The 14800-nt window shown below is 37.2% G+C and overlaps 1 protein-coding gene across 4 annotated transcripts in view; it reads left to right on the forward strand.

Moving 5' to 3' along the window:
• XRN2 (5'-3' exoribonuclease 2) overlaps positions 1-9935 on the forward strand; it is an 87995-nt gene extending 78060 nt beyond the window's left edge. For 3 of the 4 annotated variants that reach the window (XM_011963224.1, XM_011963234.1, XM_011963227.1), the window contains 3 exons: positions 2115-2178; positions 6987-7125; positions 9379-9935. In XM_011963224.1, the coding sequence (XP_011818614.1) occupies positions 2115-2178; positions 6987-7125; positions 9379-9444 (269 nt within the window). In that variant the 3' untranslated portion in view covers positions 9445-9935. Of the gene's footprint in view, positions 1-2114; positions 2179-6986; positions 7647-9378 lie in introns of those variants that run through there. The other variant, XM_011963219.1, reaches the window with a different exon arrangement.
• The last annotated feature ends 4865 nt before the right edge of the window (positions 9936-14800 follow it).

The raw sequence follows: 14800 nt of genomic DNA on the forward strand, positions 1-14800 counted from the left end.
GAGAAAATAGACAAGTTTTTTTCCCGTCTTTATTTTTCTTAAAACATTAGATTGTTTCTGAAGGTTTCTCTTAATGTAGCTGTATCTTTGTATTGTCTTCATTCGATTTTAATGTTATTAGGGAGCCACCGTGGAAGCTTTCATAAGTACCATGGAGAATGTGTATCCTGCGATTATACCATACATAAAGAGACACCAGGCAACCACAATATGGAATTAAGTCCTAATGGTAAAAAAGGGTGTGTTTCCAGGGTAACCACAGTGATTCCAGGGGATGTGAAGTACAGAGGTAGGCAGGGGTCCGGATGAATATTTGCTGTACTACTTTTGACTTCTGTTACATTTGTAAATTTTGTGTATATAAGGGCACTAAAATGAAATTCTTCTGGGAACATTTTAACTGATTCTCACTAAACTAATTTTGTACATGAGCTGAAAAAGTGGCTCAAACATTGATTTTACTTTCAGTAGATTACTTTCTCACAAATGGTAACTCATTGAAAGTCATATGTAAATGTATCTTAAGTTTTCACATAGAAATAAACCATACAAATGATTGCCATTATTGTAAGAATTTTTTACTTTTACCTCTTCAAAAAATTGATTTTTTGATAGTGTATAGTCTGTAGTAATGACTCAGAACTTACTCTGGGCCTAGGGTGGGGAACTGTCTTCCTCTGTTTTCTGTGGAGTGTATGGTAATCAGCATCCTCCACATTGTTACTCAGTTTGACTGCTAGTAGTTTGGTTCTTAAGAGATGAAAAAGGAACTTAATTCCAATTGACTAAAGATACTACCTTTTAATTCACAATGGGAATCTGCCTGGAAGTGACAGCTGGTAAAGGGCTTCCTGCACCTTTCTGAGAGGTATGTTTGGCACCCATGGGTATGGCTGCAGAAACTTTTCCAGCTGGCCATGGACTGAGGTGGGAGTGGCTGTGGCAGCTGCAGATTGCCTGCCTTCAGGTAGTTTGTCCACATAAAGAAAATCTTCAGTCTGGCCTTCTCAGCATGTCAAGATGGGAAGGAAGCCCAGAGCTGAGGCCGCCAGTTGTGAGCTAGAATCATTGTGAGCTAGAATCATTGTGAGCAGCTAGATATTTTATTGATTCCATGTTCTTTGTCATGGGGCTTTTAAAGCATGATTCTCCTTTTTTCTTTCTCTCTCTCTCTTAAGTAAAAAACCATATATATTTTTGGTTTCTAACCAGAGATAAGCTGTCAACTCTTCTATTCTTTAAGAAAGTAATTTTGAAAAGCATTTTTTAGTTTGTGTTTCTATTAAAATGTGAGCCTGAATACATTATGGTAAGCCTTGTTGTCCTTGTCTCGGGAGTCTAGAGGAGGTTACTGTCCTCGCAGGGTGATCTCATTAGACAACTTCTGGAACCAGCAGTTTTAATTAGGTCACAGCAGACCCGGCTGAAGGTGAAGTGACTGCAAGCTGTGGTTCGTTGATATAGACAGGCCCAGATGTTTCTTTCATCCCATATCCGTCAGTTTACGTAGAAGAGCAGGAGCCATTTAATTGTTTCTTCTAGTTAGATGATGTTGCTAGTTCAGCTTTGTGTTACAAGAAAACTATCAGAAAAGATGGAGAAATGGGTGGTCTCTTCATTAACCTGTTTTCTTGGTTTGTGTTGGAGAGATTGTGTGTGCTTTGTTTAATGTTAATGATAGCAATTTGTGCCTTCAGAAGGAAAATTTCAGGATTTCTGTTGTAGATACTATTCATTCAGTTTGTATTCTATTTATGGAAAAGAACTAAACCTTTCCTTTTGCACAGCATTTAAAATATAAATGTAAAAACTGTGTAAAATATATGTATCTTTACTTACACACACACACACACACACACACACACGATTATGTGAGTTTAGTGGCCAGGGATTACTAAACCTATTTTGTTATCAAAGGAAAAATAATAAAAAATTTGCTGACCCTGTTAGTTACTTATCTTTATACGTTTGTGGCGTGTGTTATTATGATACTAGTTTATTTAGTTTACAGTCTTTCTCAGATTCTTTTCAAGAACTTTTAATTATAAAATATTGGGTAGTTGAATATTGGTTACTTTAAAAAATCTTCTTAACCCTTTCTGTTTCTTTTGCAGATATGAGGCCCCAGGATTCCTGGCGAGGTCCTCCTCCCCTTTTCCAGCAGCAAAGGTTTGACAGGTAATATTAAAGTAGACATGACTTTTAAATACTTTCTGACACCAACATTTGGGGCTTACGGGTTTTATGGAAGCTAAAGCCTCCGTGGTTTGAAATGTACTTTTTCCCACCAAAAACAGTTTCCCTTGTGCCTATCCTTTAAAAGGAAAGTATATAGCTAATACTTTGAATTAAAAGACTCATGTTTAATATACTTTCTTACTTTCTTGGTTGTTCGCCTTTATTTTATTGATGCTTTTGAGATGCCCTGAAAAATGCAACACAGCTTAAAATGGTATTAGGTTTTGGTCAGGCTAAACAAATTTCTTTTTAGAAGGGTTGTGCAGCTTAATGAGGCATAACTAATGGTGTTCCACTTTTATCATTTCTGTGCGGGCAATGCAGCGTTAGTACAGACCAACCATTGATTCTTGCTGCAAACCTCTTGAAGTCCTAATCAGCTTCTTTGGTACAACTTTTTCAGGGCTGACAAGCCTATTGTAGGGCAGTGTCACTGTAGGTCAGTAGTTATTAGTTGCCACTGAAAACAGTTTCTTTAACTACTTAAGACTGAACTGAATTAAACGCAGAAGGGACTCAGAAGAGGATTATGGGATCTGCAGTCTAATAAGTACCATGGACTAGGAAGAATGTGACATGGTTTAATAACAAGGGATGTTTAACACGTATTCCTTCATTGATAAGTTGTGTGCTCCTAAGTCAGATGGACTCTGTACAACAAGATAACTAGGCACGTTATGAATAATTAACTTCTGTAGAATAATTTTTAAAGGCCAGCTTTAAAATGCATCATTTCACGATGGTTTTGCCAACATCAGTAAATGCAAAAACAAATTAAGCCACATCATAATAAGGCTTTCTTTTTTGCCTTCCCAGTTTTAATCTGTTCTATTATCTTCTCCTCTGCCATGTTAACAATCTCTAATCTGTTCACATCTGAAATGAATAAAGTGTTTTTATAAATGGGGTTCTAAATGCAGCTCCCCTTTTAAGAAAACTTTATAACTCTTTAGAGACTCCAAAACTTGATTTCACTGTTATCTTCAAGAGGATAAAAGGAATCATGTTATTCGATGTTTACTGACAGTATTAACTTAGTGCAAGTCTCCTTAAATGTAGTATGACTAGCAATGTGTGTATTAATGTTTTGATTTTAGTATATTTTCTGAAAGCACACAGTATGTGCTGTTTCATTTTCCTCGGTACCACCAATTTTAAGCAGAAATTAAATGAATAAAGGGTAAATTTTTCCTAAATTATATACTTGGTTTCCCTATCTTACTGCTCACTTTCCATACTGATAATAATGGCAAATGTTTGTCTGCTTACGAAGTGTTAACACTGTTAACATCCTTTAATAAGAATGATTTCATTTATTCCTCCCAGCAGTGCATTGAAATAGATGCTATTATTTTTATATTTTTGCAAATGAAGAAAGTGAGGCACAGAGAAGTTCAGCAGCTTACCTAAGGTCACTCTTTTGTGCCATTCTTTACCAAGAAACTTTTCACTGGAACAAAACTTACCAGAATATTTACTTTGAGCATAATATAAAGACATAGGGACTTCAAAGGAAGTAAAGGATCTGTTTCCACTTCTAAGGCCCCAACAGCTTTTCCTCCCCTCTGTTGACATTAAAAGTTTTCCTAAGATCATCATCATTGTCCCTTCCCTTGCCCTGCTGTCCATCAGGTTTTGTTCTTATTCTACCCTAGCCAAGTACTAGTATTATTCTGACTTTGTGAACCCAGCTGGTTAGTGACAAGTTTTGTGGGGATGTTTTTTGTTTTAGTTTTAGTCAAATACTTAAAATTATACCTGAAAGCAAAAGGTAAATGTGAGCATAATAGAGTTCTATCATAAAAGTCCTACAGACATTTAAGAAATACACCATTTTGTTCCAGAACCAGGTTTTACCAATCCTTAGTTCAGTATGTTTCCATGGCACTATTCTGAGTGTTCGTTGAGAATCCTATTAAGAGACTTTTGAGTGTTTTTTTTTTTTTTATTACATTGCATTTCTTGAATAATTTCCTACTTTAAGATGGTATGTATAACCCATATATCCAGTAGATTTAAAAATACAACAGGAACATCCTCCCAACACAGACACAGCCTAGAGTTAATAGATATCCAGCGTTATCTTTGTCACTTGAGTTCTGCCACATTGTTTGGATTCTTCTTGTCAATGGAGGCCTCTTTTTCAGTCATTTGCAAGGCAGCCATTTAATTTTTTTCCTATGGGTGTTAAGCTCAATCATGAAAAATCCTTTAAAACTCCAATTTTACCATATGTATACATTTAAAATATCCAAATTCATAGTAGTTCACATCTCCAGTAACTTTCCAAAACAATTTGGAAACTTAAGAATATTGTTGTCATCTGTGATGCCAAATGGCTCAAATAAGTTGCCTTATTTATTAACTTTATTTATTTATTTATTTATCGAGACAAGGTCTCACTCCATCACCCAGGCTAGAGTGTAATGTCATGATCTTGGCTCACTGCAGCTTCTGCCATCCAGGTTCAAGTGATTCTTATGCCTCAGCCTCCCAAGTAGCTGGGCCTACAGGCCCCTACACTACCATGCCTGGCTGATTTTTGTATTTTTATTAGAGACGGGGTTTCGCCATGTTGCCCAGGCTGGTCTCAGACTCCTGGGCTGAAGTGATCTGCCTGCCTCGGCCTCCTGGAGTGCTGGATGACAAGCTGAGCTACTGTGCCTGGCCTCATTGCTAATTTTTAGAAGTTAGGATATGTCAGTCTCTGTGCTTCCATCCCAGATTTTAAAACATAATTTCCTAGGCAAATTTTTAGTTTTGTAAGTATTTGCAAATTATATAATTAGTCTAGACATATAGATAAACTTGTTGAAAATAAAGGCCTTTCTGTCATAAAAGTCAGAAGAGGGTAGTACATGACATCCTTGCTTTGTTCTTCTGTTTAATTTTAATTATTGATGATTTTTTCCATAAAAATTATCTTTGTCAAAAAACATTATAAGTAATCAAACAAAAATAACTTGCGTTTTTAAACTGTGGCTTTGTTCTTAATCTGTTTTTGGAACATAAAATAGTTTTGAGTTGCATTTATAATGTATATTATTTATGCCAGCAGATCTTCCTAAAACTCAGTTGAATTTTATTATTGTAAGACTCAAAAGAAAAACTGATCACAGTTAAGATATGAATTGTATTTTTAGTGTATGGGTTTTGCATTAATTGGCCCAGTTTTGAGGAGACTTTGGTTACAGCACAAACCTTAGTTTAGCTCTTCACTTCTGCAGAGACTGAAAGAGACCATTCCTATCTCTGCACATGGAGCTGTTCTTGCTAAAATAGATGGAGGCATTCTTGCTAAAATATATTTGTGCTAGTAATTATCCTGGAAAAATAATTAAAAGCCCTAGCCATATGATTTTCTTTCTGAGATAAAAACTTTTAAATTTTTAATTGTATTCTGAATTACTTATAACATATGGTTATTAGAGCTCTGGTTTCAGCTACCAACTGTACAGAAAAGCTTTAGTCTTTCTAGAGTTCTTTAGAGAGCAGTTCATCTCTTCGAGCCATCACACAAAAATAATTATCTCTGGTGTTGTTTTAATAAAAAGAAGGCAAGCTCCAAGTGAAGGGAGGAGAGTGGGGGTAGAGAGGATGGATTCAGGCTTGAATAGATGTGAGAAGAATGCTTTACCCAGTGAGCCCAGCACCGGGCTTTTTTCCCCTAAGACCTCGGAATTGAAATTCTTATGCTGCTATGGTTATAACTGATTACCAGCTAGTCAGCATTTCAGTGAATTTAAAGTTTTATTGAATTCCTCCTAACATGGTCAGTGGCCCCAAAGCTTTTAATGTTCAGATATACTGGCGCATTTGCCTCTGTTTATTCTTTATAGTGCCTTCCATAAAATGGAAGTTATGGAAAGTGCCTTAAGGGGAAAGTAAAGTCTTAAACGGTGATTGCCTTTAGAAGGTATATATCCTTGCTACATTGTTTATGTGACAGTTTTTAATTAAGTTATGATTTAGTACATTACACCTTTTGCTTTGCATCTGCAAAGTTAAAATAGGCACTTGAAGACAATTAAAACATTTCTTTCGACTAGTAATCTGGGACAGCAAACTGGGTTATAATAGCCGTTGAATCTGTGTTCCCATGTAAACTGTACACCAAATGCCAGTCAGCCCATGCCAATTAGTGCTCATGTTGCTAGGTCACCGTGGTCAATTGAAAGCTGCATCAATAGAACTTGAAAAGGTTTCCTTCCAATCAGACCTTCTGACATATTGAACAGAATAATGGATGGGAAAAAACAGCCAAGTCTCCTACCCTGGATTCAAAATACTCAGCAGTAAGAATTCATTTGCAACCTGCAATTAAGTAGAGAGAATGGATCCAAGAATGAGTCTGGACATTTTTGAAAATAAAGCCTCATTCTCCTGTCATGTACATGTTTACTGTTTGGATAGCATCTTAAATGTAGCCAACTTGGTGATCTTGGGTCTACATCTTTAAGTAACTAAAAAGGAAATTTCCCAATTGAAAATGAACAAAATAATTTGTAAAAGTCAGAACTTCTCAGTTGAGTTTAAACGTCCATTGTAATAAATGCTCATGCTTCATGAAACATGTTAGATTATACTGGATATAAGGGACACAAAGGCCATTCTGATACTCTGTATCCTATATGATAAATCCAGGTAAATTTGATTGTACTAAAATTTGGAGATGATACCTGCCGATTTGAGGCTTTGTGCTGTATAGTAGGCGTGGCTTCTGATGTACACCTGGTACTTTTCTACAGAGGCGTTGGGGCTGAACCCCTGCTCCCATGGAACCGGATGCTGCAAACCCAGAATGCAGCCTTCCAGCCAAACCAGTACCAGATGCTAGCTGGGCCTGGTGGGTATCCACCCAGACGAGATGATCGTGGAGGGAGACAGGTAAATGGGTTGTGGGATGAAAAGCATACTGCTCACTTTATATTTCAACAAGCCTCACAGGACTCCATATTTTCTTACCAACATTTCTGGAGAAGACACTGATAGAGTAGCTTGGCTGAACTTTGGTCTGTCATTAAAAATGTATATGGGTTGAGTACCAACCTGCCTCACTAAATAGATTATATACCTTGAAGATGCCAAAGAATTTCTAACCCAAAAGCCCTTTAAATCATAGCAGTCAGTGATAATTAGTCCAAATATAGTCAGTCACCAAAACATTGTTTTTTCTTTAAGGGTATTGTTCTTTAGTAGAACCTAGATCCCTCGTAATGGGTGATTTTCTGGAAGCTGGAAAGTAAGTCTACTTTTTCAGCTGTTGTCTTTTAGAAGTCATTTTAAAATGTTGTTATTTTAGAAGTCTCCTGTCTTGATTCATCTGATATCCCTCCTCATAAAAGAAATCTCTGCTTGATAATCTTCCACATATTTTTCTTCTCAATGTAAGCAGCTGTATCACTGGATGTCATAATTCCTAGACAAATTTAGTATATGTAAGCTTCATTTCCTTCTCTTTACAGCATCCAGTTTTAGCATTTAAGACAGAGGTCTATTTGACATAATTTCCTCCAGCAATTTGACACCCTGGACAGTATTTACATGCTGTTAATGGAATCCTTACTAGAGAATGCTATGATTCAAAGTGTAATGTTTATGGAGTTTGGCACCTGCAGTGATGTGAAGTGGTTTTTAAATTGCTTACCTGGTGTTGCCTCCAGGCCTTCTGCAGTGCTTCACATATTAATTAGTAAGACCTCTCTTCTCACAGCTAAGGAACATATTTTGTATACTTTTTTGATGTATTCTTACAAGTATCTCCACCTTACAAGAAGATAATCAGTCACCTTAACTGCAAATAGTTAATGTCTTCTGAGAGGATTTTTTTACAGTTTATTTAAATCAGTTTATAGAATTTTGCTTTGAATTCTTTCAAACCAGGACCTCTAAAAATCACATGAGTGAATTAAGGCTCTTTATGTTACTGTGGTTAGATGGCACTAGGCAGTTTCAGTGATGAGCATTTTTGAAGTGAGGACATATTTGTAACTGAAAGAAACTTGGAGAATGTGTAGTCTAGTCACTTCATTTTCCAAGTCAGGAACTGAAACCCTAAAAACCCCACACAGTTGTGCAGGAGAGCTGGGGGGCTGGCTGCCTAGACTGCTGACCCCAGTTCATCCATTTTCCTCCCTCCTTTGGAGATCTTCCTTTTAAAGAAACTCTCTGCTGTTGTAGGAGATAACATTCTTACTTACTTAAAAGATATAAACTAATTGGTAAATTTATTATTCTTTTAGGACTTTTTGAAAATAACATTTCTTCTTTCTCAGTCTCTTTTCCATGGAGATACTTTTTATTAAATCACAATTTTTGAAGCACTATTGAATTGCGGAAGTCTGTTGTTAAAAACATAAAATCATTACTTCATTGTATGTTTAGTAAAGTTTTATATCACCAAACAAGGCCTTAGCCTACATTCTTGAGTCTGCCCATGTTCATATTTAAAGTACTGAAGTGCTGTCTGGGTGGCAAAATGAGGTGGGAGGGGGTTCCATTTCAAAATCCTAGAGGCCTAGAAAAGGACTTACAATGAAGAGGTGTCAGGTTTATCTTTTGTTATACAGAAATTTTATTTGCAAGCATTCTAGGATATGTTTGTTATAAAGGTCATTGCTAATGGATTGTGTAATAACCTTAATATATCATTTAATGTCCTACTTTTTGTTGCTAAATAAAAAAATCCCTAAAATCAATTTGGCCTTAACTGACTTAGCAAGCTCTTGCCTTGGTTAAAGCAACGTTACTTTCCTTGTGTAATAAGTCTAAATTGATGTGGGTATCTTACAACAAAGTGACTTGAATTACTACTGCTAGGACGGTGGGAAAATTGAGAACCACTGTCTGTACATGTTGTGTACACAAAACACTTAACTCTAGTGCATTTGTGTGCATTTGTGATTGTTAAGTTTTTTTTTTAATTTTTCAGTGATAGCATTTGTGCTAGCCTCCAACTTTGCAACAACTTTGTGTTAAAGCTCTGGATCAAAGCACCTGTTTATGGGACCTTTCCATGTGCTGTACCTTTAACACATACTCAGTTTCCTTATGATGTATTTTTCCATAGAAGTGTAAAATTAACTGACTTGCAGGAGTATCAGTCCAGAAAATAAACTCTTTTCTTTTGTTTATTTTCAGGGATATCCCAGAGAAGGAAGGAAATACCCTTTGCCACCACCCTCAGGAAGATACAATTGGAATTAAGCTTTTGTAAAGCTTTCCCAAATCCGTTCATCATTCTACAGTTTTATGCTATTTGTGGAAAGATTTCTTTCTCAAGTAGTAGTTTTTAATAAAACTACAGTACTTTGTGTATTTCTTTTAACTGTGTATATTTCTACTGATCTGATCTCACTGTTTATGTTGCTTTCCAAAGATGTATGTTGCATAATACAGTGGGTCTGAATTTATTATTGCTTATAAAACACAATTTGATGGAATAGGAGTACTGGTTTTTCATTATGGTTAAAAACGAAACCAGCTGTGGATTTCAAAACACAGTATATTCTAGATCATCTAAGATCCATGCTGATTTTTATTGCACAAGAATTAGGTTTGAACTCTTGAGCTGGAACCCTCAGCAAACTAGAGTATATATTGTTCAGTATTTCTTTGGAAACATTTCATTAATGTACTTGTCTTACAGAAATTTCTGGACTTTAGTAAAAAAAAATAAAGTTAAACTTTTGAAACTCTGTTTTGTGTTCTTGTTATTTTGCAGTATTTCTACTTTGAAAATCTTGACCAAGCATGGTTTTTTAAAACTAACTTTTGCAGAAAACTATTTATTTCTATAATCAGATGTCCAAACCAAAGGACAAAGAAGTCAATTTGAAGAAGCAGATTTTAAAAGATAGTGTCAGCAAGACATAACAAAAGCTTTAACTTTGTTGTTAATACAACAGTGACTGATCTGGCTAACTCAAAACTCTCTGTGAGATAAATAACATTTTTACAAATTTAATGTAGACTTGTGCTCCAGTTTTAAGGGCTTGTGTTAAATCTTCAAGTTGACAATTTAATGGCCAAATAGTCTATGCTCCTTAGCATATTTTTTGTATTTCATTAGATTGCAATTTGTACTCATGTTTTTCCTTGCTACTAAGCACACTATAAATTGCTTAAATGTGTGTTTGGAGTTCACATACAGCACTTACATATGCATTTTCATTTGATTACCAAAACATATTTAGACACACATACAAAGACTATTGCTTTGTTTCAGTTTTTCCCTCCTAGCCCAAGATTATGAGGTAAAGTTTCTCTTTGACCTCCTGACTTAGGGCATTTTTGCTTTAATATTCAACTGAAGCATACTTGTTAAACTTAGTCTGTGGGGGGAAAAAAATTCTCACCTCAACCTTGAATAGGAAGGTATTTTGTAGCTATTGAGTTCATTGCTAATGATGGGTGACCAGAGCAGGATCCTTTATTGTTGAGACAAAGAGTCTCTCCATCAGGAATTACCAATCCAACCCTTACATAATTGCCTTCGCTCAACATTCAAGGGATAATGTCTTCTATTCAATTTCTCTGTAAGTTTATCTCCCAAATATTAAAACTATAGATAGCCATCTCAGTAAAGCATTGCATATTCCAAAGGAGTAAAAGTTTTACTGTTCATAGTTCACAGTCAAAACCCACAATTCCACTCTTTATATTCTCAGACCTTTAGTTTTGACTTAGTTTTATTTTAAGCTGTCCTGAGAATTCAGTTTTTGACTGAATGTTTAAAGCACTGTTTGGAAGACATCTGAGCAAAAGGCCTGATGGAGAAACTGATGACAGCAGATTTCCTCTGCAGAACTGGCAGGTGTTCCCTTGCTGAGCCAGCTTCAGGCCCTGCTCCTGACCTCACCCTTGCTGCTTCCTCTCCATCCTTAGTCTTCATCTCTTTCCAACTTGTCTCCACGTTTGAATCTTCCAGGAAAGTGCCCTGCCCATTTCAATAAGCAAAATGCTTTTTAGAGCTTTAATGTTTAAAGCTGTAAATATCTCCTCCAAATTCTGATGTAAGAATAAATTCGTTGGGCCAATTTTAAGTAGTTATTTGTACGCAATGATATTCTCTTTAAACGGCACATTTTTTCAGGGTCTTCTATTAAACAAAAAAAATCTTACAACCTGGAAACAGCTTGACTACTATGGGGCTAAGGGCCCGTAATGAGCAGTTGTCTTCCCTTTAAAGATCAAATGGGGTAATGTATGTTAATGTACAAAGCCGTCTACAAACTGGTATTAGATTGCCGTTTAGCGTTACAAAGGCAAATTGGGTGTAATGAGCGATAGGTTAATTTTCGTACGATGACGTGGGATGCCAGGAACAGGCCGGGTGAGGCTGGGGTCCCAGCACTCCCTTGCTGGGCGCGCCTGGACCGAAATGAAGGGCCCGGGCGCGGCGACCTCGCAGCCAGGGGCGGGATGGTGGCGGCTCCCGGGACCCGCGGGCTACTCAGAGCTCAGGTCCTAGGTGCTTGGCTCAACTTTCTCCCAGCGGGGTTGGGAAGTGCCGGGCCCTCGATGCACGTGGGCCACGCGCCCGGCGCCTGGGTCTTCCCAGCGGCTCATTAGCCGCCCGGCCCAGCCCGCAGACCCCGCGACTGGCCCTCCCGGGAGCCCCGCGAGCCCCGCGAGCCGGCCGCACAGGATGGGCGCGGAAAGCTCCTTCCTCCACCCTCGGGCGCACCCTCCTTCCTCGTCCGCGTCCCCCCCACGCGGCGCCGCAGCTTCTCAACCTGCCGCTGCATCTCAACTCCCTGTACAGATGCAAGCAGCAGAGCTGTAGAATACCAGAAATAATCTTCCTTCTGAGGCTGCTGTTTTAAGTTCCAAGTGTGAAAGTAACCGAATTTAGCTATGCTTTGAAATCTAAAATCCGGACATTCCCTGAAGAGTCAAATTAGAGCCCCCAATTCCTCGATCTGGCTCCGTCCCACTGACTGACGCCTGCCCACCCCGAAAGGGTCCTGGAGCTGCGATCTCTCCAGACTCTATTCCTGGTGATCCACTGCTCTGCTATTTCCCATCAGGAAAAAGTCACCAAACGAACGAACTAGCGAATGGCCCATTCTCGATGGATTTCTCCCCCACCCAGTAAAGCAGAATCCTCCTGTGGCTTGTTTCTCCATGCCTTATTTATGCAATGAGGGCCAAAAGAGAACAGGCTTTAATTGATGTGTATGAAATAGGAATACAGCTGTTCACTACTGCAAAATAGTTTGCACAACTTAAATTTAGGCAATGTGCCTAGTGAAACTTTTTTTTAGAAGTCACCTAAACAATTACTGAAGGTTACATGGAATTTCAAAAAACGAAAGGCATTTCATTCAATTGTAGGTAAACATTCTAAAGCAAAAACAAAACCAAACCCACCTCTCCCAGAAACTTCCATTACCTCTAAAGTTAAAAATAATAAAAACAAAAGTGATATTGAAATCACAAAGTTATCTCAATACTTACTGGAGAGCGCAAATTCCTGATGGGATGCGAATGCAGTTCCCCAGTCTAGGCATCTTCTTTGAAACTTCCCCAGATGTTCACCAAATCTCACTAGTAGTGAAAGCGTATTTATATGTTTAAAAATGTATCATTGTTCTCTCACTGGGTTGCAGGGTAACAAGTAATAGTGTTTCAAAAAACTGTACTCAAATAATTAACATACAGGGTTTCATCCACACATTAGGGTTATGTAAGTAAGCAGTGAGGGAGTATTATCCATGCTTTGAACTCTGTCTGAAATTTGTCTTGCCACCACATAATGCAGTATGTTCTCTTCGACACAAATTCACATCTAAAAATCTAATTGATAGGTCTTTATATAATTATGGCTCACAAATTTATTCTAAAAAGTCTTTTAAAATAATCAGTATTCAGTGCAGTTAACAAAGCAAGTCTATGGAAGATGCTTGCATTCAGTGAACAGGATTGAGTCTCTGATTTGCTTTAAATTGAAAGTAAACAGTCGCTAGCCGAATGGAGTATGAACACAACATCTGTGTTGATAGAAGTCTGACTGACTACTTGTTGTGACCATTAAGTTTTAGCTCTAGGCAAAGACTTAAATAGAAGACAACTGGGTTACACCCCCATCTTTCCATATACAAAACACCCTCCTTGTGTCCTTCTAAACTGCACACATTCTCGCACACACAGCACTTCAATATACATCCCAACACATATTACAGAAAAGTACCCGCAATCCCTACGTTCCTCTCTGCAACTTTGATTCTGGCTTTTGGTTTCCGTGCCTCAATTGGAAAAGATAAGTCAAACTGTTGTAAAACCCAAAAACATTTAGGGAAAGGTCACATCTGCTGAGTAAGCATTTTTGAAACAGGTTTGCTGTGGCCTCTGCCAAACTTTGAGGGGCCTTTGTTTCACTCAGACCCTGCGCCAGTCTTCCCTCTTAGTTGTGGAGACACTTATCCTCCTCTTCAGTTAATGAGTTTCACCTAGTCCGGCTGTTTGTATTTTTATAAAAGATCTGCAAAGCACTAATTGCAGAAAGAAGAAAACAGCTCTTGTTTTGCATGAATCAGAAGGTGGGATTCTATGGTAAAAACATTTCTATTTTAAGCTGCAAGAATCAAACCTTTCCCTAATTTCAGGATATGCACACATACACTCAGTAAGTCTCTGGGTATAGAATGTTAAGCCCTTTGCAGCAATTATTTCTGGCTTGGGGTTTTTTACTGCTTAAAGGAATGCTGAAAGGAAAAAGATATGCCCACACAAAATACACTTTCAGAAAATACTATATATAAAAGTTGTTTCTTCTTAATGTGACATATTTTTAAAAGAAAGTGCACGCCTTCAGTCTAAAGGATTTTTTTGTTCCAGAAATAAACTGTCCATGAAGACTTATTTTCTTTAAATATGTTACCCGGAGCCCTTGGACTATAAGCTATTATTGTTTTTGTAGGTATTGGACTGTAACAAAAAACACTGCCAACCATGTGGACTTTTAGAACGTTTTCTACAAGTAAAATTTCAAAATTACGGTACTATTGTGAGGAAATCAAACTAATATAAACAAACATTCTGAAATTTGGCACATCAATAATAGTCTTACTAGCTTGGTTAACATTTCTAAAGTCATTTCCATTAATATGCCAAAAAACCCCTAAGTTGAGAGAATTTTCTGTGGGTGTATTGTAACATTTTCATACAAATTTGTCTGCTCAAATTATTTGTTCTTACATAAAATGTTTCAAAAATTAGATCTCATTTTCTAAAAATTCTTTTACAACCCCTTGATAAAGGGTGATCTCCTTGCTTCTTTTAATGTTTTTCTCCCTCTGTGAAAGAAACTAGAGTTTTAAAAAATTACTATACAAAAAAATCTAGAAAAAGTGCAAGTTTAACTTCTAAAACACCTTCTTATGAATTCAGGTTGCATATTCAGAAAAACGTTCTAACAATGAAGTGAAACACAATGTTTCAGCCCCAAGCTGTAATTCTAAAATCTCAAATGTAGAAGAGGTTTGGGGTCTCCGGTAACTATTTGTTTTGATCATTTGCAAATCATGCTTTATCCACGTTATTTAATTTTCATTAATTT

Source organism: Colobus angolensis, unplaced genomic scaffold (genome assembly GCF_000951035.1).
Source record: "Colobus angolensis palliatus isolate OR3802 unplaced genomic scaffold, Cang.pa_1.0 Scaffold117, whole genome shotgun sequence".
In the NCBI taxonomy this organism is placed as follows: domain Eukaryota; kingdom Metazoa; phylum Chordata; class Mammalia; order Primates; family Cercopithecidae; genus Colobus; species Colobus angolensis.